This window comes from Dendrobates tinctorius, unplaced genomic scaffold (genome assembly GCF_039654945.1).
Source record: "Dendrobates tinctorius isolate UK_male_01 unplaced genomic scaffold, ASM3965494v1 ptg000028l, whole genome shotgun sequence".
Classification (NCBI taxonomy): domain Eukaryota; kingdom Metazoa; phylum Chordata; class Amphibia; order Anura; family Dendrobatidae; genus Dendrobates; species Dendrobates tinctorius.
Window position 1 is genome coordinate 37,095,313 of NW_027361696.1, and position 25,490 is coordinate 37,120,802.

Here is a 25,490-nt window from a genome sequence, read left to right on the forward strand (position 1 = left end):
ATGTTACTTCTGACAGCCAGTGTCGCTGTCAGAGGTAAAATTATCCTGCTATGATGGAGACTAGAGTTGAGCGACTTTAGTCGTATCGGGTTTCATGAAACAAAATTTGTTTCAGATGAAACTGGTCCGACTAGGGCAAAAACAAAAGTCGGAGTTTCATCCGAAACCCAACCCCAATGCAAGTCAATGGGAACTAAAAGTCGGCATTGAGTGGATGAATGTCATCCGCTCAATGCCAACTTTTATTCCCCATTGACTTGCATTGGGGTCGGGTTTCGGATGAAACTCCGACTTTTTTTTTTGCCCTAGTCGGACCAGTTTCATCTGAAACAAATTTTGTTTCATGAAACCCGATCCGACCAAAGTCGCTCAACTCTAATGGAGACAAATGATGTGCCATATATTCCACATTGTTCTGCAAAGAACGGTCTGACTCATCAGTAATCAAGGATGATTTTTGGAGAGATTTTTTTTACTTTATAAAAATGTAAGTAAAATTTGACAACCCCAGAATATTGCCTATTTCTTGGTGAGGTCATTTTGACTTAACTAAGGCTTTGCTTGTTGTAAAGTACTTGACAAGAATTGGACACAGTCAACAGGTACCTCAGAGTGTTGCACATGTCTTTTCAGGGCAATTTTTGGAAAAATTAAAATAACCTGGTGATTATGAATTTCGAAAGATTCAGTTATATTTATTGCTGTTTGAGGTATTTTTTATCACTTTGAGGATTTTATCTTTTTCAATGTTGGTGACAATCATATTTCCCAAACTGGTGGCTTTCACAAAAACAATTTTAGAGGTTTCTGAAATATGTTCCCTATTCAAACTATTTGGATTAAACAATATTTAAAGACCACAGACACACAGATCCACTTGAGAATTGGACTTATTCAAACTTTAATAGTTAGAATATCTGAAGTACTAATTTCGATGATAAGATCCATCAGGGAAGGAACTTATTCTCCTCTATCACTTTTTCTAAGGAAATGGAATAATAGCCGATGCTGCTAAGTTGGTCATTTAAAAATTGACTTAAATTTAATAATCAATAATATGAATGCAATTTTAACATTTCTATTGAATTTCCCCATAGGGATATTGGCCATCTATGCCAGAAGAAGTCAACTAAATGAGAAAATAAAACCATTGGTATCCACATCGGTCCTGCAATTTATAGAAACTAATTGGTTATTTTTCACAAAAATTGTAGACAATGAACTTTAAATATACTACATATAGGAATATTTTTTAAAATATAATTCCTACTGATTTGTTTTAAAAATTAATCATGGAATCCTCTGACCTTTTCCATTTGAATATGACACAGCACATTATACAGAACGTACACTAAATGTACAAAATAAAAAAATGAATGATTATTATTTTATTTTATCAAACAGAACATTGAAGACTTTAGTAATAGAAGGATTGCAATATATCAAACTCTTCTTCATTATACAAGTGGAAAGCTCAATCACTTGCTGTCTATTAATGCATAGGTATGCTGTATCCTTCAAGGACAAAAATACAGTTTTTTTATATCTGCTCTTCTCTCCGGGCCAGTGGAAGAAGATCCTAAATTTGTTCCACTAACAAACAAAATTCTTTACTTTTTCACAGTTGCATATTCCACATCATCGTCATGTCGGGCTCTAGAAGAGTTTTGTCTAGCCTGTTTGGGATGTCTATGGGAAATTACTGAATATTCAACTTCAGTCGATGGCTGCGTCACCTAAAAAATAACAACACAACTAATTAAATTTGTAATATCACATTTTGTTAATAATCCACATGTAGACCAACAGGGAAATAAAAAAACAGCAGAAATTACATTCCAAGTTGAGTGGTAAATTCCGACTTAAATGTTGAGTTGTATCAGTTTGATTGATCACCTTATTTAATCAGTTTGACAATGTCCTGTCTAGCAATTGTGCCCCATAAAGATAGCAACAAAAAGTTAACTAGTGGTTCTAATGGAACATTTGCCTCAAGTTTTTGTTATGTGGCTCCAATGATATCGGTAGACAGAGAAGGGTCATATAATAATGAATTGGTAGGTTGTGAGTGGTTGTCTCATCAGAATTTTTCACCTGTCTTGGCACCATCTTTATTATATAGGTTTGATGCGTCCTGATTAGTGTTGAGCTTCCGATACTTTTTTCATATCGGATACCTGAATCGGAAGTTCCCATAATGCTATCAGCCCGCTCGCTTTTATCCAGCCAATGGGTTTCCTCAGAAGTGTGGGCACATCCTGTTAGGCATGTAGGCATGTTAACTATTGGCATGGCTGTGATTGGCTGCTGAAATGATGTCATGATGCACTATAAAAGCCACTGCCGCCGCCATTTCTGGTCACTCTGCTGTGAATTCAGTTAGGGACAGGCTGCTGTTGAAGACTGTGAGGGACAGTTAGAAATAGCGATTCTCAAAACAATATTGTGCTTTACCCAGGCTACATAAACCACCACTGTAGCTTGCTTTTCGCTAGCAGCAGTGTTCACAGCTGTCTGCAAGGGCTGTGTGAGTGCAGCTCACGCTGTGGAGTGGGTCCTGCAGCCACGTCTGGTTGTAGGCCGCCCAGCGTGCCTCACTGCTGCCTCATACATATTTTTCTTTTTGAGCTGCTTATTTTTCAAAAATTCTATCTAGTGTGCTTCCATCCGTATCCATATACGTTGGTTGCAAGCACTAGTAGTAGATAGCGGAGCCTTTCTGCAGCCTGTCAGTGCTAGTGCCCACTTAGCTGCACTGTTCACGGCTGTCTGAGAGGTCTCTGACTGTGTGTGAGTGCAGCTCACACTGAGTAGTGTGTCCTGCAGCTACGTCTGGTTGTAGGCCGCTCAGCGTGTCACTGCCTCACATATTTTTCTTTTATTGCAGCTCATTTTTTCTCCTATTAGTGTGCATCCATCCGTATCCATATACGGTGGTTGTAAAACACTCTAGGAGTACACAGCGGAGCCTTTCTGCAGCCTGTCAGTGCTAGTGCCCACTTAGCTGCACTGTTTACGGCTGTCTGAGAGGTCTCTGACTGTGTGTGAGTGCAGCTCACGCTGAGTAGTGTGTCCTGCAGCTACGTCTGGTTGTAGGCTGCTCAGCGTGCATCACTGCCTCACACATATATTTCTTTAATTGCAGCTCATTTTTTCTTCTCCTATTAGTGTGCATCCATCCATATCCATCTACATTGGTTGGTTGCAAACACTATATAGGAGTAGATAGAGGAGCCTTTTTTCTGGCTTGTGCCCTTCAGCTGCAGCCAGATTAGTATTAACCAATTTTTTTGGAGCCTCATCTTTTGCATTGTAGGTTACCTGCCTGCATTGTAATAGCTCCAGAAAGTTGGTGATATTCTGACATTCAAATCTTTGGTCACATCCTTTTAGTTTCCCCCCAAAAAAAAAAAAACAACAAAGTTAACCAAACACTACATTTGAAAGTTGTGTAGGCCACATTATCTCCTATTAAAGTGTAGTCGACACACATACTTCATAAAATTAGTGTTTCTTATACCTGTAACCAGCTGTTCAGGAATAAGCACACTAAGGCCCCCCTTTGTACTTTTCTGCCTATCTTTCTCAGTCTAGCAAGATGAAGAAGGCAGGGAGTAAGGCACGTGGCCGTGGGCATGGAGTTTCAGCAGGGAGAGGACGTGGGGATTCTGCCGGGAGAGGACGTGGGGATTCTGCAGGGAGAGGACGTGGGGATTCTGTGCCTGCTGTTGGCACCAGTGAGTCAGCATCCCCAAGTTTTAGCAGGCAACAGTCCTTTATGTGCAGCTTTGTAGGACCTCACCGTACCCCACTGCTGCGGGAGGAACAAATTGAAGCCGTTGTCGGATGGATGGCAGCTAACGCATCGACTTCAATGACTTCCACATCCTCTCAGGGCCAGAGCACCGAAGAGCAACCATCTGTCTCTTCACCACCTGCCAAAGTGCCCAGGCAGTCAGAGACCCCTGGACAGGAGCCATCACAGTCTCTACTTCTGTTCTCGGAATCTGTTGGTTTGGAAAGAGGGGGCCAGCCAAGCAGCATTCCAGAATGTGAAGAAGAGGGAGTATGCAGTGATGCACAACTTCTTTGTCCCTCTGAATCTGAAGAGGCGGGTGAGCCAGTGCCTATGGTCAGCACACCTCAGTACGCATCAGATGATGACGAGACTCAGTTACCACTTTCTGGTGCGTACGGTGCTGCAAGAGACAACCCAGGAGAAGCAGGTGTTTGAAGAGGGGAGTGTAGATGATGAGGTCCTTGACCCATCATGGCGTGAGGAACAGGAAGGTGGTGGGAGCAGCTCTGAGGAAGAGATTCCCCGAATGGCCAAAACCGGAGGGAGAGGGAGGGGGCAGACTTGGTTGCCTGTAGCCTCCACTTCGGCACCCGTTAGGAGCATTCCACTTTCAAAAGGCAAAAAGGGCGCTCCCAAGACTTGCAGTGCGTGGTCCTTTTTTGACACAGTTGCAAATGACATTTGCTTTGTCAAATGCAAGCTGTGTCATCAGAGAGTCAAAAGAGGGAAAAATGTCAGCAACCTCAATACCACTAATATGTGGAAACATGTGCGGACCAAGCACGAGCTGGAGTTACACAGACACACTGAAGACGTAGGCCAACGTACAGCACCACCTACCACCTCTTCAGCTCGTGTTGGGGCCTCTTCCTCCAGCTCACTCACTGCTGGTTCGGCTTCCACACAGGATCGCCAAGGAAGAACCTCTGGCACTGTTGTCCAGAGACCCTGTGACATTCCACCCACAGCACCACGTTCCCAGTCATCCTCACACTCCCAGGCCACTTGGCAGCCATCGGTAGCACAAGCATGGGAGAAAAGGCGGGCAAACTCGGCAAACCATCCCCGAGCACAGGATCTGAATGCTGACATTGCCAAACTACTGGCCCTTGAAATGCTGTCATTCAGGCTGGTGGAGACTGACACCCTCCGGGACTTCATGGCATTGGCAGTCCCACAATACACTGTGCCCAGCCACTTTTATTTCAGCAGGTGAGCCGTTCCTGCCCTGCAGAAACATGTGGAGGCAAACATAAAACATGCGCTACTAAACGCCGTCAGTAGCAAGGTCCACCTGATCACCGATGCGTGGACCAGTAACAATGGACAGGGACGATACCTTTCCCTCACTGCCCATTGGGTTAATGTTGTGGAGCTGGGTACAGATCTGGAGAGTGGCGCTCTACGTGTTCTGCCAACTCCATGGATTGCAGGAATCCAGTCTGTACACATTGACTCCTCCTCCTACTCCAGTTCCTCTGAAACAGCGCAGCAGGAGCCTGATACGACCGATTTGAGCACAGCCGTGGCCAAACGTCAACAGGCCGCACTGAAATTAATTTCATTGGGGAATCTAAGTCACACAGCGCAGGAGCTCTGGAATGCCATGAAGCAGGAGAGCGACGTGTGGTTTCTGCCAGAGAATCTCCAGCCGGGCTTGGTAGTGTGTGACAATGGCCGAAATCTGGTGGCAGCTCTTGGCCTTGGCAACCTCACTCACATCTCATGTCTGGCACATGTGCTCAACTTGGTCGTGCAGAGCTTTCTGAGGGACTATCCGGATCTTGATGCAGTACTGCACAAGGTCCGCATAGAGTGCGCTCACTTGCGGCGTTCCAGCACGGCAAGATCGCGCCTTGCTGCTCTGTAGCGCCGATTACGCCTTCCAGAACATCGCATCATATGTGACCTACCCACCAGGTGAAATTCAACGTTACATATGTTGGAGCGGTGGTGTGAGCAGCAGGCAGCAGTCATGGAGTACCAGCTGCATCAGGCGCAAACAAGTCGCAATGTGCGCCGGTCACACTTCAGCACCACTAAGTGGGCCTCTATGAAGGACATCTGCTTCGTTTTGCGTGCCTTCGATGATTCCACGCGGATGGCGATTGCAGATGATGCACTAGTCAACATGACTGTCCCCCTTATCTGCATGCTTCAAAAAACACTGCAAGCACTAAGGGATGAGGTTTTGGAAGAGGTGGAGGATGAGGAGTCCCAAATGCCATCTGCTTCTGGACAGTCTGCGCAACGCGCTTCCTCACAAAGGCCTAGGCAGGGGACACTTCGTGAGGAGGATGAGGAGGAGTCGATGGAGGAGGAAGACATCTCTCCACAGGAGTTAGGTACACAAAGCTGTAGTCAGTATGTACAGCGAGGGTGGGGTGATGCAGAGCAGGCAGAGATCACGCCTCAAGCAGGGGACAGCGGTTTTTGGCAGTTGGGAGTCTGCAGCACATGGTTGACTTCATGCTGCAGTGCCTGAGAAATGACCGCCGCATCGCCCACATTCTCTACACGGCTGATTATTGGGTGTACACCCTCCTAGATCCTCGCTACCGGGACAACTTGCAAACCCTCATACCAACGTTGAACCGGGAGCGTAAACTGCGGGAGTACCAAGACACACTGGTGCAGTCCATCATGTTTTCCATTCCACCCGACAGCAGTGGTGCTAGTGCTTTACAAAGCACCTCTGTTTGTCGACCCAGTGGAGGAAACTCAGCACAAAGAGGGAGCAGAGGCAGCGCCTCAGCACAAGGCAAGACCACTATGGCCCAAATGTGGCAAAGTTTTGTGTGTCCGCCACAATTGTCTACACCATCACTGACGGCTCCAGTCAGCAGGAGGCAACGTTTCCGTCAGATGGTGACAGACTACATGTCTTGCCCTGTGAGTGTACTCCCAGATGGCTCTTCCCCCTTCAAGTTTTGGGTCTCTAAGCTGGATACATGGCCAGAGCTTAGCCAGTATGCATTAGAGGTGCTGGCTTGCCCTGCTGCCAGTGTATTATCGGAACGCGTCTTTAGTGCTGCAGGTGGTGTACTAACAGACCGTCGCACGCGACTTTCTTCCGATAACATCGACCGGCTTACTTTTCTGAAAATGAACAAGGCCTGGATCTCCCCAGAATTTGCCAGTCCTCTTCCAGACTAAATAATTGGTTGGCAACTGTATCCTGTTGTTTTCATGTTTCTACCACCTGAACTATAATCCCTGGGCTTCAGCACAGCCAGTTGTTGCTCAGATGTGTCGTCTGCACAGAGAAAAACACTAGCTCCTGTGTTAATGGGGTTCAGTAACGCCAGCTGCTCCCCTGCTGTGTGGACGGCAAAGTCTCCTGCTCCATCCATATTCAAACTACTACTGATTTTTAACCCTGCTCCACTTAGGCCTCTAGCTCCACTGTCTCTAGTATTTCCCCTTGCCAACAACCCCGCCAGTGAAAGCTCTTAAGTGGCGTCTGCATAATCCACACTTGATCCAGTGTTACTTGGCCTCAGTCACGTCAGTTGATCCCCTGATGTGTGTCCGGCAAGGTCTCTTGCTCTGTTCACATTCCCATTACTAGTAGTGTGAATGAGGACAGAGCAGGAGACCTTGCCGGACACACATCAGGGGATCAACTGACGGGACTGAGCCCAAGTAACACAGGAACAAGCGTGGATTGTGCTGATGCCACTTCAGAGCTGTCACTGGCGGGGTTGGAGGAGAGGGGAAATACTAGAGACAGTGGAGCCGGAGGCCATAGTGGAGCACGGTTACAATCAGTTGTAGTCTACTACCTCTATAAAACGTGCTGCAAGTTGGCCTCAGCCAGCTCCATGCCTCATCCTGGGCTCCAACAATGTCAGTTGGTGTTCAGAAGTGCCGTCTTCACAGAGAAAAACACACTAGCTCCTGTGTTAGTGGGGTTCAGTAATGCCAGCTGTTCCCCTGCTGTGTAGACGGCAAAGTCTCCTGCTGCCTCCACATGCCAACACCATCAGGCCTCAGCCTACTCCAGGCCTCATCCTGGGCTCCAACAACGTCAGTTGGTGTTCAGAAGTGCCGTCTTCACAGAGAAAAACACACTAGCTCCTGTGTTAGTGGGGTTCAGTAATGCCAGCTGTTCCCCTGCTGTGTAGACGGCAAAGTCTCCTGCTGCCTCCACATGCCAACACCATCAGGCCTCAGCCTGCTCCATGGCTCATCCTGGGCTCCAACAATGTCAGTTGGTGTTCAGAAGTGCCGTCTTCACAGAGAAAAACACAATAGTTTCTGTGTTAGTGGGGTTCAGTAATGCCAGCTGTTCCCCTGCTGTGTAGACGGCAAAGTCTCCTGCTGCCTCCACATGCCAAAAAACAGCAGGCCTCAGCTTGCTCCATGCCTCATCCTGGGCTCCAACAACGCCAGTTGGTGTTCAGAAGTGCCGTCTTCACAGAGAAAAACACACTAGCTCCTGTGTTAGTGGGGTTCAGTAATGCCAGCTGTTCCCCTGCTGTGTAGATGGCAAAGTCTCCTGCTGCCTCCACATGCAAACTACTACAGATTTGTAACTTTGGTCAACTTAGGCCTCTGTCTCCACTGTCTCTAGTATTTCCCCTGGCCAACAACCACGCCAGTTACAGCTGTGAAGTGGCGTCTGCACAATCCACACTTGTTCCTGAGTTACTGTGGCTCAGTCCCGTCAGTTGATCCCCTGATGTGTGTCCGGCAAGGTCTCTTGCTCTGTCCACATTCACATTACTAGTAGTGTGAATGAGGACTGAGCAGGAGAGCTTGCCAGACACACATCAGGGGATCAACAGACGGGACTGAGCCACAGTTACACAGAAACAAGTGTGGATTGTGCAGACGCCACTTCACAGCTGTAACTGGCGGGGTTGTTGGCCTGGGGAAATACTAGAGACAGTGGAGCCGGAGGCCATAGTGGAGAACAGCGACAATCAGTAGTAGTCTACAATCTCTAAAAAACCAGCTGCAAGTAGTCCTCCGCCTGCTGCATGCTTCATCCTGGGCTACAACACAGCCAGTTGTAGCCTGGAAGTGCCGTCCGCACAGATAGAAACACTCGCTCCTGTGTCTGTGGGGTTCAATAACGCCAGCTGTTCCCCTGCTGTGCGGATGGCAAAATCTCCTGCTGCCTCCAACATCACACTACATGTTATTTTCCACTTGCTCCAAGTAGGCCTCAGCCTGCTCGGAGCATTGATCCTGGGCTTCAACACAGCCAGTTGCAGCTTGGAAGTGCCGTCCGCACAGATAGAAACACTCGTTCCTGTGTCTGTGGGGCTCAGTAACGCCAGCTGTTCCCCTGATGTGTGAATGGCAATGTCTCCTGCTCCATACACATGCCAACACCATCAGGCCTCAGCCTGCTCCATGCCTCATCCTGGGCTCCAGCAACGCCAGTTGGTGTTCTGAAGTGCCGTCTCCGCAGAGAAAAACACTCTAGCTCCTGTGTCAGTGGGGTTCAGTAATGCCAGCTGTTCCTCTGCTGTGTGGACGGCAAAGTCTCCAGCTGCCTCCAAACTCACACTACAACGCTTTTTCTCCTCGCTCCAAGTAGGCCTCAGCCTGCTCGGAGCATTGATCCTGGGCTACAACACAGGCAGTTGCAGCCTGGAAGTGCCGTCCGCACAGATAGAAACACTCGCTCCTGTGTTAGTGGGGTTCAGTAATGCTAGCTGCTCCCCTGCTGTGTGGATGGCAAAGTCTCCTGCTCCATCCACATTCAAACTACAACTGATTTTTAACCATGCTCCACTTAGGCCTCTGGCTCCACTGTCTCTAGTATTTCCCCTGGCCAACAACCCCGTGAGTGACAGCTCTGAAGTGGCATCAGCACAATCCACACTTGTTCCTGTGTTACTTGGCCTCAGTCACGTCAGTTGATCCCCTGATGTGTGTCCGTAAAGGTCTCCTGCTCTGTCCACATTCCCATTACTAGTAGTGTGAATGAGGACAGAGCCGGAGACCTTGCCGGACACACATCGGGGGATCAACTGACGGGACTGAGGCCAAGTAACACAGGAACAAGTGTGGATTGTGCTGACGCCACTTCAGAGCTGTCACTGGTGGGGTTGGAGGCCAGGGGAAATACTAGAGACAGTGGAGCCAGAGGCCTAAGTGAAGCACGGTTACAATCAGTAGTAGTCTACAACCTCTATAAAACGTGCTGGAAGTTGGCCTCAGCCAACTCCATGCCTCATTCTGGGCTCCAACAATGCCAGTTGGTGTTCAGAGGTGCCGTCTTAACAGAGAAACACACACTAGCTCCTGTGTTTGTGGGTTTCAGTAATGCCAGCTGTTCCACTGCTGTGCGGATGGCAAAGTCTCCTGTTGCCTCCAACATCACACAACATGTTATTTTCCACTTGCTCCAAGTAGGCCTCAGCCTGCTTGGAGCATTGATCCTGGGCTTCAACACAGCCAGTTGTAGCTTGGAAGTGCCGTCCGCACAGATAGAAACACTCGCTCCTGTGTCTGTGGGGTTCAGTAACGCCAGCTGTTCCCCTGCTATGCGGATGGCAAAGTCTCCTGCTGTGTCCAACATCACACAACATGTTATTTTCCACTTGCTCCAAGTAGGCCTCAGCCTGCTTGGAGCATTGATCCTGGGCTTCAACACAGCCAGTTGTAGCTTGGAAGTGCCATCCGCACAGATAGAAACACTCGCTCCTGTGTCTGTGGGGTTCAGTAACGCCAGCTGTTCCCCTGCTGTGCGGATGGCAAAGTCTGTGCTGCCTCCAACATCACACTACTACTGACTTTTAACCGTGGTCCACTTAGGCCTCTGGTTGTACTGTCTCTAGTATTTCCCCTGGCCTCCAACCCAGCCAGTCGCTGCTCTGATGTGCCTTCTGCATAATCCACACTTGTTCCTGTGTTACTGGGGCTCAGTCACGTCAGTTGATCCCCTGTGGTGTGTCCGGCAATGTCTCCTGCTCTGTCCCCATTCCCATTAATAGTTGTGGGAATGTGGACAGAGCCGGACACCTTGCCAGACACACATCAGGGGATCAACTGACGTGACTGAGCCCCAGTAACTCAGGAACAAGTGTGGCTTTTGCAGACAACTCTGCAGAGCAGCAACTGCCATGGTTGGAGGCCAGGGGAAATACTAGAGACAGTAGAGCCAGAGGCCAAAGTGGATCACGGTTACAATCAGTAGTTGTGTACAACAATATAAAACTCGCTCCAAGTTGGCCTCAGCCTGCTGCCTGATTGACCCCTGGGCTTCAACATCGCATGTTGCTGCTCAGAAGTGTGTTTGCCACGGGTACTCCCTCCTGCCCAGCCGGGTTCCAGCAACGTCAGCTGTTTCTCGGCAGAGCCTTTGGCCTAGGTGCCTCCTTCATGGTATCCGAGTTCCAGCAACGTCTGCTGGTCCTTGGTAGTGCTTTTTAGCACAGGTACCTCCTGCTTAGCAACCGTGTTCCAGCAAAGTCAGCTGGTCCACGGTTGTGCCATTGGCTCTTGTTCCTTTTGCTGCCCCTCCGGGTTCCAGCGCCGTCAGCTGGTTCTCGGCAGTGTCCTTGGCACGGGTACTCCCTCCTGCCCAGCCTGGTTACAGCACGCCTGCTGTTTCCGGGTAGTGTCGACGTCACTTTGCCACTGATGCGTTGTCCTGTCGTGTTGCGGTCGGGTTAGCCGAGTCTATGGTTCCTGCAGTTTCAGTGCTTCCTATGTGGGCTGCGGGTTCTGGTAACAAAGGCTGGTTTCATAGTGCCAATAGGACAAGCACTCCCTGTAGGACTGTGGGTTTCGGTAACTGCAACCGGCTCGCGGCCTTGCAACTTTGTTTTTCATGGGTACCTTCTGCTACCCATCTGGGTTCCAGCACCGTCAGCTGGTTCTCGGCAGTGCCTTTGGCTTAGGTGCCTCCTTCTTGGTATCTGAGTTCCACCAATGTCTGCTGGTCCTTGGTAGTGCTTTGGAGAACAGGTACCTCCTGCTTAGTAACCGTGTTGCAGCACTGTCAGCTGGTCCACGGTTGTGCCATTGGCTGTTGTTCCTTCTGCTGCCCCTCCGGGTTCCAGCACCGTCAGCTGGTTCTCGGTAGTTCCATTGACTCTTGTAGCTAATGCTACCCATCCGGGTTCCAGCACCGTCAGCTGGTTCTCGGAAGTGTCTTTGGCACGGGCACTCCCTCCTGCCCAGCCTGGTTCCAGCACGCCTGCTGTTTCCGAGTAGTGTCAACATCACTTTGCCACCGATACGTTGTCCTGTCGTGTTGCGGTTGGGTTAGCCGAGTCTATGGTGCCTGCAGTTTCAGTGCTTCCTATGTGGGCTGTGGGTTCTGGTAACAAAGGCTGGTTCCATAGTGCCAATAGGACAAGCACTCCCTGTAGGACTGTGGGTTTCGGTGTCTGTGGCCGGCTCGCGGCCTTGCAACTTTGTTTTTCCTGGGTACCTTCTGCTACCCATCCGGGTTCCAGCACCGTCAGCTGATTCTCGGCAGAGCCTTTGGCCTAGGTGACTCCTTCATGGTATCCAAGTTCCAGCAACGTCTGCTGGTCCTTGGTAGTGCTTTTTAGCACAGGTACCTCCTGCTTAGTAACCGTGTTCCAGCACCGTCAGCTGGTCCACGGTTGTGCCATTGGCTGTTGCTCGTTCTGCTGCCCCTCCGGGTTCCAGCACCATCAGCTGGTTCTCGGTAGTTCCATTGACTCTTGTAGCTAATGCTACCCATCCGGGTTCCAGCACCGTCAGCTGGTTCTCGGAAGTGTCTTTGGCACGGGCACTCCCTCCTGCCCAGCCTGGTTCCAGCACGCCTGCTGTTTCCGGGTAGTGTCAACGTCACTTTGCCACCAATACGTTGTCCTGTCGTGTTGCGGTCGTGTTAGCCGAGTCTATGGTGCCTGCAGTTTCAGTGCTTCCTATGTGGACTGCGGGTTCTGATAACAAAGGCTGGTTCCGTAGTGCCAATAGGAAAAGCACCCCATGTAGGACTGTGGGTTTCAGGAACTGCGGCCTGCTCGCAGACGCGACACTTTGTTAATCATGGGTACCCTCTGCTACCCATCCGGGTTCCAGCAACGTCAGCTGGTTCCCGGCAGAGCCTTTGGCCTAGGTGCCTCCTTGTCGGTATCCGAGTTCCAGCAACGTCTGCTGGTCCTTGGTAGTGCTTTGGAGCACAGGTACCTCCTGCTTAGTAACCGTGTTCCAGCACCGTCAACTGTTCCACGGTTGTCCCATTGGCTCTTGTTCCTTCTGCTGCCCCTCCGGGTTCCAGCACCGTCAGCTGGTCCTCGCTAGTTTCATTTGCTCTTGCAGCTTCTGCTACCCATCCGGGTTCCTGCACCGTCAGCTGGTTCTCGGCAGTGCCTTTGGCCTAGGTGCCTCCTTGTCGGTATCCGAGTTCCACCAATGTCTGCTGGTCCTTGGTAGTGCTTTGGAGCACAGGTACCTCCTGCTTAGTAACCGTGTTCCAGCACCGTCAGCTGGTCCACGGGTGTGCCATTAGCTCTTGTTCATTCTGCTGCCCCTCCGGGTTCCAGTACCATCAGCTGGTTCTCGCCAGTTCCTCAGCCTTCTTGTAACTTCTGCTACTTTTCAAAGTTCAAGCTTGTGGAAATGGTTTTTGATTCTCACTCTGGATCTCCCTGACAATGACCCTGAAGACGACGACCCTGAAGACCACACAGAAGAATACCTAAAAGATGACCCTGAAGAAGATGACCAAGAGGACAAAGAACAGGAAGACAACCACCAAGATGCAGAACAACAAGAGACAGAAGACCAAGAAGCATAAAAACCAAAAGCAGAAGAACATTAAGCATAAGACTAAAAATCTGAGCAATTGGGATTATCAAATTTATAAGCAGAAGAAGACTAATCAGTGTATGGGGGTGAGTCCGTTGCTCCTCATGGTGCCCCTGGAAAAGGCCTGCTGCTGCAGGCCAAACTGAACACGGACAAATCCTGTTGTAAATCTTTTGCGACAGGCTGAACGGAAGGTGTAATCTTCAAACTTTTAGAGATAACAACTACAGGAATGCCTGACACAAATAAGAATATGATGAAGAAGAATAGGAAGAAGAAGAAGAAGAAGAAGAAGAAGAAGAAGAGGAAGAAGAGGAAGAAGAGGAAGAAGAATAGGAAGAAGAATAGGAAGAAGAAGAAGAAGATACTGCTGCTGCTGAAGATGATGAAGGAGAAAGTGTGGGAGAAGTAAAAAGAAGGTGAATAGCATGGAAGTAGTGAAACATACATATCTGACAAAAAATTAAAGACTTTAACATAGTCAATATCTTTGTAACTACGAACGTCTTTAAAAAAAAAACAAATTCCTGCTATTCCATTTGATTGGGCTAAACCTCTATGGCTTTAATGTCTCCTACACCTCCCACAATACATTCTACATTATTATTAGTTGTTTTTCTCCATGTAGAATTAACCAACAGGGAAAGAAAGGGGTTTTTTTAATTCCGATATTTCTGTTCCATTGACTTGAATGGGACTTCCGGGATTGGAATCGGCGATACCCGAAACTTTTTTAGATCGGCCGATCCATTCCGATACGATATTTTTCAGTATCGGGTGGTATCGCTCAACACTAGTCATGATTATAGATGAGCGACTTTGCCTTTTTTCGGGTCGAGTCGGGTTTCATGAAACCCGACTTTCGCAAAAGTCGGGTCGAACGAAATCGGCCGATTATCGGGAAAAGTCGAAGGCCGACTGAAACACGAAACCCAATGCAAGTCAATGGGGAAGAAAAGTCGGCAGTGAGTGGAGGACAGGAAACGCACCTACAGTGCCCATTTTAATGCCAAAAACATCAATTCTTATTACTTAAGCTTGTCAACCATAATTTACTTTATAATAATAGTTAGGCATTGAAAATGGGGGGTTATTTGGCTAAAGTTGTGAGGGGGGGTGGGGCTGGCTCCAGATTTTCTTGGGCCCAGGGCCAAAGAGTGTCACTGGGCTCTTTTAACACATCCAACAATTCATGATCCTCTGATACGGCAGAGAAATAGTGGTGTAGTACAATGAAAAATACTTCACTTCTTACATCACATGACTGATATCCATTTTAAATTCTCCAATAGCTCCAAAAACGGACAGTATATTACTCCATACAGTATTATGGTCACCGCATAGTGCGCTATACAGAGTAATGAGGCCCATATATTTCTCCATACAGAATCATTGGTCCCATATAATGTTCAAAACAGTATATGATGAGCTCCACATAATGCTACAGTATATGTTGGTCCCCATGGATGAAGATTCACTGTCTTATGGGCCCAAATAATGCTCCATATATAATGGGCCCCATTTCTAATGCTCCAGTGTATAATGGGCCCTGTAAATGCCGCTCTGATGTCCACCTTTGGAATGCTCCAGTGTATGGTGGGCCCCATATATCATTCTCCAGAGTATAGTGCGCCCCAAAAATTGCTCCCAACCTTTAAACCAACCTTTAAAACATCTCTCTGCACTTGGACTGTTTAGGCAGAGGGCGTACAGACGTGATGTCATCGCGCTCTCTGACAAGAATGTCACTGTCAGGAAACGCGGAAGACGTCACGGCGGTGGAGCAGGGAGAGGTAAGTATTTCAACTTTGCAAGTGCTGTGATCCTGAGCAAGCATGGATGCCCACTCATTGGCGACGGCACGGGTACAGGGCCCCTCATAGTACGGCGGTGTGTCTGACGGCGGGTGTGCACCCCCACCTTCAGAGACACTCGATTGTACTATGAGGGACCCTGTGCCAGTGCCGTCGCCCAAGAGCAGGCCCACCCACCTGTCCAGGGCAACGGCACTCGCACGGGTGCTTGTGCCAGGTGGTGACCCCGGCCCTGGGTGGGGAGGCAGCCCAGTTAGGGAGGTTAAAAAAATGGCATATGTTGATGCTGGACATTCAGCAGCTGCAAATGGAGGAATTGGAGAAGTCTGAGGACGAGGAGGACAAAAGCGAGCCATTTTTCTGGCAACCTACGTGTCAGCAGGGGAAGGTGGGGCAAAATCCTTTAAAAGCCATGCATGGTTCATTTTAATGAAGGTTAGATAATCAACATTTTGGGTCAACAGACGGGTCCTTTTTTCTGTCAGGATTGATCGATCCAGCAGCACTGGAGACTCTTTCGGATAGCACACTAGCAGCAGGGCAAGCGAGCTCCTGTAAGGCATATTGTGCCAATTCAGACCAGGTGTCCAGTTTACAGGCCCAATAGTCAAAGGGGAATGACCTGTGAGGGAGAACATCGATATGGGAGGAGAAATAGTTTGTAACCATAGTTGACAACTGCTGTCTCCTGTCACTTTTAATCGATGCAGTATTAGCAGTCGTGTGAGCGGTACTTGAGAAATCATTCCACAACATGGTCATGAAGCCCCTGTGTCCAACGCCACTTCGGCTGTGTGCACCACGAACACCTCTTCCATGTTGCCCCCTACGGCTCGTGGGAGAACCATCACCGCCGCTGTGTGCTGGGAATGCCTCAAACAAACGGTTTAACAGAGTTGCCAGTATTAGCTCTAGGTTCTCCTGTGACATGATGTTTGGGAATTTGCCTTCATTGCATGGATCCAGTATGCTGGCCAACCAGTAGTCGTCATCGTTCATCATTTTGGCAAAGTGGGGGTCCCTTTTTAGGATCTGCAAGGCATAATCACAAATGTGGGCCAATGTTCCAGGTGTCAATGATGCACTGCGAGTGCTGGGTGGAGGAGCACTTTCTGGAAAATCAACATCCCTCCAGTCACGCACAAACCCTGTACCTGACCTTGCCATGACAACATTTTCTCTTGCCCCCTGAAAAGCATCCTCCTCCCCTAAATAATCATCCCCATCATCCTCCTCCTCCTCTTCTTCCTCCACCTCGTCCAGGAGAGTTCCCTGAGCAGACAATGGCTGACTGTCATCAAGGCTTCCCTCCTCCTCTTCCTCCTCGGCTGCAGACGCCAGATCCTTAATATGCGTCAAACTTTGCATGAGCAGATGCATAAGTGGGATGCTCATGCTTATGATGGCGTCGTCTGCGCTTACCAGCCGTGTGCATTCCTCAAAATACTGAAGGACACCTTATGGAGCAGGGCTGTTAACTCTGGATAATTATTGAGGAAGCACTGCACCACCAGGTTCAAGGTGTGAGCCAGGCAAGGTATGTGTCTGAGTTTTGAAGGGGCTATGGCTGCCACAAAATTCCGGCTGTTATCACTAACTACCTTGCCTGCCTCAAGATGTAGACTACCCAGCCATGACTCAGTTTGTCGCTGCAAGTAGTCGGCCAGTACCTCCGCAGTGTGTCTGTTGTCGCCCAAACACATCATCTTCAACACAGCCTGCTGACGCTTTCCACTAGCTGTTCGATAGTGGGACACCTCGTTTGCAACACTGGCAGCTGCGGATGGAGTGCTCGTGCGACAGCACTCTGTGGGCGAGCGTTCGCTTCTGGAAGAGGAGGAGGAGGAGGGTCGAACGCCTGCAGCCAACTGTTTCCTATACCGTGGGCTAGGCAGCACTTTCCGACCGCCGCTGTCCCCTGTGGACACTGCATCCACCACATTAACCCAGTGTGCAGTGATGGAAACGTAACGGCCCTGGCCATGCCTACTGGACCATGCACCTGTTGTGAGGTGCACCTTTCCACTCACTGATTGCTTGAGTGAATGGACAATGCGGTCTTTCACATGCAGATGGAGGGCTAGGATGGCTTTTCGAGAAAAGAAGTGCCGACTGGGTAGGTCATAGCGTGGTACTGCGTAGGCCATGAGCTCGCAGAAAGCTTCGCTTTCAACCAACCGGTAGGGCATCATCTCTAACGAGATTAGTTTGGCAATGTGGGCGTTCAAACAATGTGTACGCGGATGAGAGGATGAGTACTTTCTTGTCCTACTGAGAGTCTCTGGTAGGGTGAGCTGGACTTGAGAGCTGCATATGGTGGAACTAGCGGTGGACATGGCGGACTGAGAGAGGGTTGGTGATGGTGTTGGTGGTCTTGCTGATGGCCTAGATTCAGTCTTTCGTAGCAATAACATTGTGATTCCCTGACTGCTTAGGCCTCGCGACGACACCTCAACATTTGCTGCTGGTGGTGTGCTAACCGGTGGGCTTACAGTGGGGGAAGTGATGTAGCGTTGCTGGCTACCTTCATTCGGAGCAGGTGCACATGTGGTACGTGAGGTTTGGTAGTCCGTCCAGGCTTGCAAGTGCATGGTGGTTAAGTGTCTAAGCATGCAACTGGTATTCAAATTTCTCAGATTTTTCCCTCGGCTAAAGGTCTTTGCGCACTTCTTACAGATAACCTTTGCCTGATCATTAGGATTTTTTTCAAGAAAGTGCTACACTGCACTCTTCCTACTTTGGAAGACATTTTGAGGCCTTGCACACTGTGCTAATTTGACCGTCTGGCCAAGCTGTCCTGCAACCCTTTGGGTTTTTGTAAACTGTTTTTGGACTGCTATGGGCCTTCCAGATAACAGCTGTTGCGATGTCGATGCCTGCTGCGGATGCTCTTCCTCCTCTTCTGAGCTATTGGCAGCGGCACCCTCTTCCCCAAATGGATGCCAATCTGGGTCAACAACTGGGTCATCCATCACCTCCTCTTCAATTTCATGTGCACCTTCTTCTGTGTCACCGTGTAAGGTGGTATAGTATGTGGGAAGGGGCACGCACCTGAGTTTCATCAGGGTCAGATTCTGGCTCAGTACACTGCGAGGACAATGTAGTGCTCTGAGGAATGTACCAGCAGAAAAATCTAGCAGTGGCTGTGCATCAGTGCACTCCATGTACAATTCATCTTGGACTGGGTAATTCACGATTTGACTTGATAACCTAGGCATGGTATGTGAAAAGAGCTCCATGGAGTAATCTGTAGTGTGGCCTGCCGCATCCTTCACTTTTGGTAGGAGTGAAGGACACAAGGAAAAGTGTTGTTCCTGACCAGGAGCCTCCATTGACGACTCAGTGCTCTTATTTTTTGAAACTTCAGAAGAGGAGGGGATAGAGCTGGAGGCTGAGTCAGCAATGTAAGCCAAAACTTGTTCCTGAAGCTCCGGTTTTAAAAGCGGTTTACCTACTCCAAGAAAAGGGAGCCTTCGAGGCCTTGTGGAGCCAGACGATGACGCAGGCTCAACACCTCCTGCCTTAGGTGCTATTGTGCTTTTGCCACTACCAGCAGATGCACCACCACCCCCTCCACCATCAGTACCAGCTGGCAACCCCCGCCCACTTCCATGGCCTCTTCCACCATACTTCCTCATTTTTAGAAAAATGTACCCAAAATACCACCAACTATATGGTACTGTAAAACAAGGTACAAGGTGTATATAGTATTGGGGAGAATTGAAAGCTCCCTAGAGATTATCTCAGGCCCACTATAGATTACACCTCAATTTAACAGGCTGAAAAAGACAGGTTTAAAAACACATGTGACATGCACAAATGTGAAGAAGTCGGTCGGACAGTGTTCACACCACCCACTCTTATACCACGTGCCCATCTTAGGAAGCACCTGTCTGAATCCTGTTCATTTAGACACTGTTCATATGTTCAGGTTTGAAATACATTAGATAGGGACTGCTCCATTAAGGGTTACCTTGACGAGGTGGAGTAGCTTGGTATACATTTTTTTGCAAAAAAACGTATCGACTAAATACCCTGTATTTGTTGCCATCATTTTACCAGCACTTGCTGACTACTGTCATATTTGTTACTACAGGGGATTTCTGTACATTTGTCATTCTGTGTTTTCTTTTTGAAATAGGCAGGTGAATGACCAGGCACAAGGTGTGTGTATATAGTATTGGGGAGAATTGAAAGCTCCCTAGAGATTTTAGGAGGCTGAACTATTATCTCAGGCCCACTATAGATTACACCTCAATTTAACAGGCTGAAATAGGCAGGTGTATGACCAGGCACAAGGTGTGTATATAGTATTGGGGAGAATTGGAAGCTCCCTAGAGATTTTAGGAGGCTGAACTATCATCTCAGGCCCACTATAGATTACACCTCAATTTCACAGACTGAAATAGGCAGGTGTATGACCAGGCACAAGGTGTGTATATAGTATTGGGGAAAATTGGATGCTCCCTAGAGAGTTTAGGAGGCTGAACTATTATCTCAGGCCCACAATAGATTACACCTCAATTTAAGACCTCTTTCACACTTCAGTTTTTTGCAATCAGTCAAAATCCGCCAAAATTTGAAAATGGCGGATCCGCTTTTCTTGTTGCGATTCCGCTATTTTTTCCCATTGGGATACATTAGTGGCGGATTTTGACGGATGGTCGTCCGTTGCTCGGCGGATCCGCAAAATTCCTTGCGGATTCTGTCTGAGGGGGACGGAGCTTGCAACGTTTTTATTCGCCGTCAAAATGGTGGGTGACGGCGGATCCGCCGTCATCCGCCATGCGGTAGAATGGCCGCCTATGGGCGGCGGATCCGCCGGGATCCGTGATTTTGCGGAATCCGCCGGCAGAATCCGCAAAATCGCACTGCGCATGCCCAGAAGAAAAGATACTTTTCCAGACAGTCCCAAAACTATATAAGGTGGGCTAATTGGGCCCAGACATGCAGTAGCAGCCAGCAAGCCAACTAGCCTGCCAGACAGACAGCCAGCCAGCAAGCCAGCCTGCCAGACAGACAGCCACACAGCCAACATCAAGAGGCCTGCCAGTTACAGTACCAGCACGCCTGAAAGTGTGAGTATACCTATTTGTTTATGACATTTCTGTGTGTGTGTGTGTGTTTGGCCTGCTAGTGTGTAGCCTGCCTGTGTGTGTGTGTGTGTGTGTGTGTGTGTGGTCTGCGAGTGTTGCATGTCTGTGTGTATATTTATTTTTTTTCATACTTTTTTTTCTGTTGCATGTGTACTGCATTTTATTTTCATACAACTGTAATATTATTGTATTATTTATGCTGTGATTGTGTGGTGTACGGTATGTGGTGTAATTGGGCCCAGACAATCCGGCACCAGCCACACTGAAGACACCAAGCTAGACATCCGACCGCAGCCTGACTGATAGAAGACTGAACTAGAGCTATAAAACCTGCCTGTCCAGCTGCAAGTCTACCACCTGCAAGACCCCTGGAGCGTGTGTGTGTGTGTGTGTGTGTGTGTGTGTGTGTGTGTGTGTCTGTGTGTAATGCATTTTTTTTTTCCATACTTTTAATTTTTTTTTTTCTGTTGCATGTGTACTGCATTTTATTTTCATACAACTGTAATATTATTGTATTATTTATGCTGTGATTGTGTGGTGTATTGTATGTGGTGTAATTGGGCCCAGACATTCCGGCACCAGCCACACTGAAGACACCAAGCTAGACATCTGACCACAGCCTGACTGATAGAAGACTGAACTAGAGCTATAAAACCTGCCTGTCCAGCTGCAAGTCTACCACCTGCAAGACCCCTGGAGCGTGTGTGTGTGTGTGTATGGCCTGTCTGTGTGTGTGTCTAATGCATTTTTTTTTCCTGTTGCACGTGTACTGCATTTTTTCTTCATACTTCTGTAATTTTAATGTATTATTTATGCTGTGATTGTGTGGTGTAAGGCTGGTTTCACATTTGTGCTTTATAGCGCAGCGATGACATGCGCACGGCCGCCGCTAATCCCCGCCCCCCTGCCTGCCCCATCCGGTCATCGCCGCCTACTAGCGCACATGCCGTGCACGCCAAAATGCAACATGCTGCGTTTGGCGCACACGGGCACACCTTCAAAAGTGCGCAGCGCACGGCAAAATCATGCTAGCGCACGGCCAGCGCACGATCTGCGCACCCTATGCTAAAGATAGGGTGCGCAGATCGCAAGCGTCCATGTGCGCTAGTAGGCGGCGATGACCGGATGGGGCGGGCAGGGGGGCGGGGATTAGCAGCGGCCATGTGCAGGCCATCGCTGCGCTATAAAGTGCAAATGTGAAACCGGCCTAACTGGTATTGTATGTGGTGTAATTGGGCCCAGACATCCGGCATCAGCCACACTGAAGACACCAAGCTAGACATCCGACCGCAGCCTGACTGATAGAAGGCTGAACTAGAGCTATAAAACCTGCCTGTCCAGCTGCAAGTCTACCACCTGCAAGACCCCTGGAGCGTGTGTGTGTGTGTGTGTGTATGGCCTGTCTGTGTGTTATGCGTGTTTGTGTGGGTTTTTTTTTCATATTTTAATTGTTTTTGTTTTGCATGTTTATTGTATTTTATGTTCATATTTGCAACTGTGGTGTGATTAATGTATCTGTTGTATATCGGTGTTTTTTTATTTTTCATTTATTGTGGTATTTAAAATAAAGAACAGAGTAGCTCCTATTTGTGGGGAAAAAAAAATTATAAATGAAAAAAAAAAAAAAAAAACTGTTTTGAAAAAATCTCCGTAGTATCATTTTAAAACAAGGTAAAATTAAGTTACCATAAAGGTACATTAATTTTTTGGTATACAAGTGTGGTTAAAAGTGAGAGATTGCAACATGCCATCAAAAAATTCTGGGTATACACAGCAATTACACACCTTAAGTCACAGGTTAAACTCTTGGTGAGAGTTTTTCAGGGAATTCAAAAACATGCAAACACAGTGTGGGTATACACAGAAATTAGACACCTTCAATCACTGGTTACACTCTCGGTGAGACCTTCAATCACTGTGGTTACACTCTCAGTGAGAGTTTTTGAGGGAATGCAAACACAAAGTGGGTATGCACAGCAATTACACACCTTCAATCACTGTTTACACTCAGTTACACTTTTTCAGGAAATTCAAACACATGCAAAGATAAAGTGTGGGTTTACACAAAAAATTACACACCTTCAATCACTGTGGTTACACTCAGTGAGAGATAAGGGAATTTACACATGCAAACACTTAAAACTGCGCATACTTAGTTTCAGGGAATTATACTAATTATATACAAATGAAGATTTTTTTTTTATTTATTTATTTTTTTTAACTTTCATATCATTTTCTTTATACTTGCAGATCTAAGCATGAAGCACCACCAGCAAGGCAGCAGCAGAGACTGCCAGCCAGGCAGCAGCAGAGACCGCCAGCCAGGCCGCAGCAGAGACCGCCGGCCAGGCTGCAGCAGAGACCGCCAGCCAGGCCGCAGCAGAGGACAGGCAACCATTTCTAGTTTCCCTGTAAGTATAAAGGCCTGAAAGCTTATTATGATCCTTTGTATAGTAGCTTAACAAGTGTCTTTATACTTGCAGATCACTTCAGGAAGCACCGCAGCAGCCACCGCAGCTGACCCAGACCATAACGTCTTCTCCTGAAAGCTCCCCCTCACATCATCAGCGAGCTGAGGTAAATAATTTGTTGTTTTTTTTTTAACTCTTATTTTTTTTTTGTTTAAACACTATATCCATGTATTATGTTTTGACAGGAAGCTGATTCAGAGGAGCTTCCAGGAGGAGACGTGCAGGGTGGAGAGACACAAGGAGGGGGTGCGCAGAGTGTAAGTTTAGCACGTACACACATACATAATGCTACACCCAACACAAACATTCATCACAGTGCACACACAATAACTACGCATCCATCCAAACAAAATTTTTTTTTTGTTTTACAGTCTTCAGAATCAGGTGCCCACACTAGAGTGACTCCCAGGACATCCCAGGGTCGTCGAGGTGATGCCTCTGTTGGTCGGCAAATGGTAAGTAACCCTATTTGGATAAGTGATTAAATGAACATCATGTGTTTGAATAGAATGTAAATTTTTTTTGTTTTGTTTTGTTTTTTATCTTCACAGGTTTCACAGCGTGCTCCCCGGAGACATCTGGACGAGGGTCTAACTATCGATACAGATGAGCTCATCCGTGAGGTGGAAAACCGGGAGCTGCTGTGGAACATGGCAAACCATTTACACGCCGTCCAACCAACCACCCGACGGCTCTGGGATGAGGTCTGTTCTTCAGTTATAGAGAACTGGGAGGAACTCAATGCGAGAGCCAGGGATTTTGTGCGTAAGTATTACAACTTCAGTAAATTATATTCCAGCATGTGAAGTGTTGAATACTAAACCCCTTTTTTTTTTTTTGCTTCACAGGTGACAGTTGCTCCAGGATCGCTTCAAGAGGGACTACAACAAGGAGATGCAGACCCTGAGTGGATCGGGAGGACGACGGGGACCCCAGTACAAGAACTACAGAGCCCTGGGGTTCCTCCGATCAACAATGGTGTGCAGAAGGTAAATATTCCACAAACCATTTCTGTAGTAGAAATGTTTAACCAAATTTTTTTTCAGCAGAGTTAAATTAATTTATCAATATTTTTAATATATATTTTTTCTCCTTTTTTTTAGCACCATTTGCAGCACTCGGGAGTCTGCATCAGAGTTGCGTCCCTCTGGAGTGATCCCTAGTGAGACCGCCCCCGGTGACCACATCGAGGTATCCGACCCCTCTGTACCTACCCTCTTGTCTCATCCCTCTATCCCCTCCACCAGCACTGGAGCAGCAGGGCAGACTTCATCACATAAAGCTGCTGGTGACTACTTGTTCCCTGTTCCCCACCCCTCAGACACTGCCGCAACATCTCGACCAACTTTTGGTTCTGGCCGGCAGCGTCTGAGGAGTCAGGAAAGGATGACCTTGTCTGACTGTTTGAGTCTAAACTCATCTGTCCAGAATGGTTTCCACACTTATGGACAACAGTTATCTTCTGGGTTGACCATGATCAATCAAAGTATCATGGAACTCAGAAGATACATGGAACAGATGAATTTAGAATCAAACCAGACACCGAGACATACCTTTTTTCAATCCGTTGTCCGGCAAATGGAAGGTTTAAGTACTCACCAGCAGATGCGTGTGATGCAAGCCTGTCAGAATGCTCTAGTGGAAGTACTTGCAGAAGCATCCCATCCTCCCCCTGTCCATCCTCCCCCTGTCCATCCTTCTCCTGTCTATCCTTCCACAGTCCATCCTTCCCCCGTCCATCCTTCCCCCACCATCTATCATACAACCGTCCCTCCTCCTACCACTCCCTCTCCTTTCTCTAGTTCCCCATTCCATTCTTCCCAGTACCTTCCTTCCCCATTGCATTATACCCCAATGCCCTCACAATACCCACCCCCACATACACCTTCAATGTACCCACAAACCTCGTCTGTCCATTCACTCCCGTCCCAACCACATGTGTTAAACCCCCTTCCACTTCTGATCCTCACCAACTCCCTCCCCAGTCCTCCCCCCCCCCCGATGTGGTCAACCCTGTTAACCCCTCCAATACTATCTCCACCCAACATTATCACAATTTATAAAGTGATTTGTTTTTTCCAAAAAAAAAAGTAATATATACCAAAAAAAATTTTAGAAAAAAGGTTTAAGATACCAAAAAAACTGTTAAAAAAATATTAAAAATTCACAAAAAAAATAAAGTTATTACAAATTCACAAATAAACAATGTTTTTTTTTAAAAAAGAACTTTATTGTGTTGTTTCTTTTTTGTTCTTTCTTTCTTGGGAAATATTCAAAGTACACCAGTGGTGTAAAATGTAAACACAACACTTGGTAACACAACACTGGGTAATATTTCACAGTACACCGGTGGTGTACAAGGTACAAAAAACCAACACTTGGTAGCACAACATTTGGTACCCAACACTTGGTAACATATCAAAGTGTAAAACAGCGCTTGGTACACAACACTTGGTAAAATTTCAAAGTGTAAAACTTTACGCTTGGTACACAACACTTGGTAACATTGCAAAGTGTAGAACTTAAAAAAAAAAAACAACACTTGGTAAAACAAATCACA

The 25,490-nt window shown here is 47.7% G+C and overlaps 1 protein-coding gene across 3 annotated transcripts in view; it reads right to left on the bottom strand.

Moving 5' to 3' along the window:
• Positions 1–678: 678 nt before the first annotated feature.
• Positions 679–25,490, bottom strand: part of LOC141085293 (B-cell receptor CD22-like) — a 221,488-nt gene continuing 196,676 nt past the window's right edge. Inside the window, exon 10 of one of the 3 annotated variants that reach the window (XM_073570571.1) lies at positions 679–1,736. In XM_073570571.1, coding sequence (XP_073426672.1) covers positions 1,611–1,736 — 126 coding nt within the window. In that variant the 3' untranslated portion in view covers positions 679–1,610. The remainder of the gene's footprint in view (positions 1,737–25,490) is intronic. The other 2 variants (XM_073570572.1, XM_073570570.1) reach the window with 2 other exon arrangements.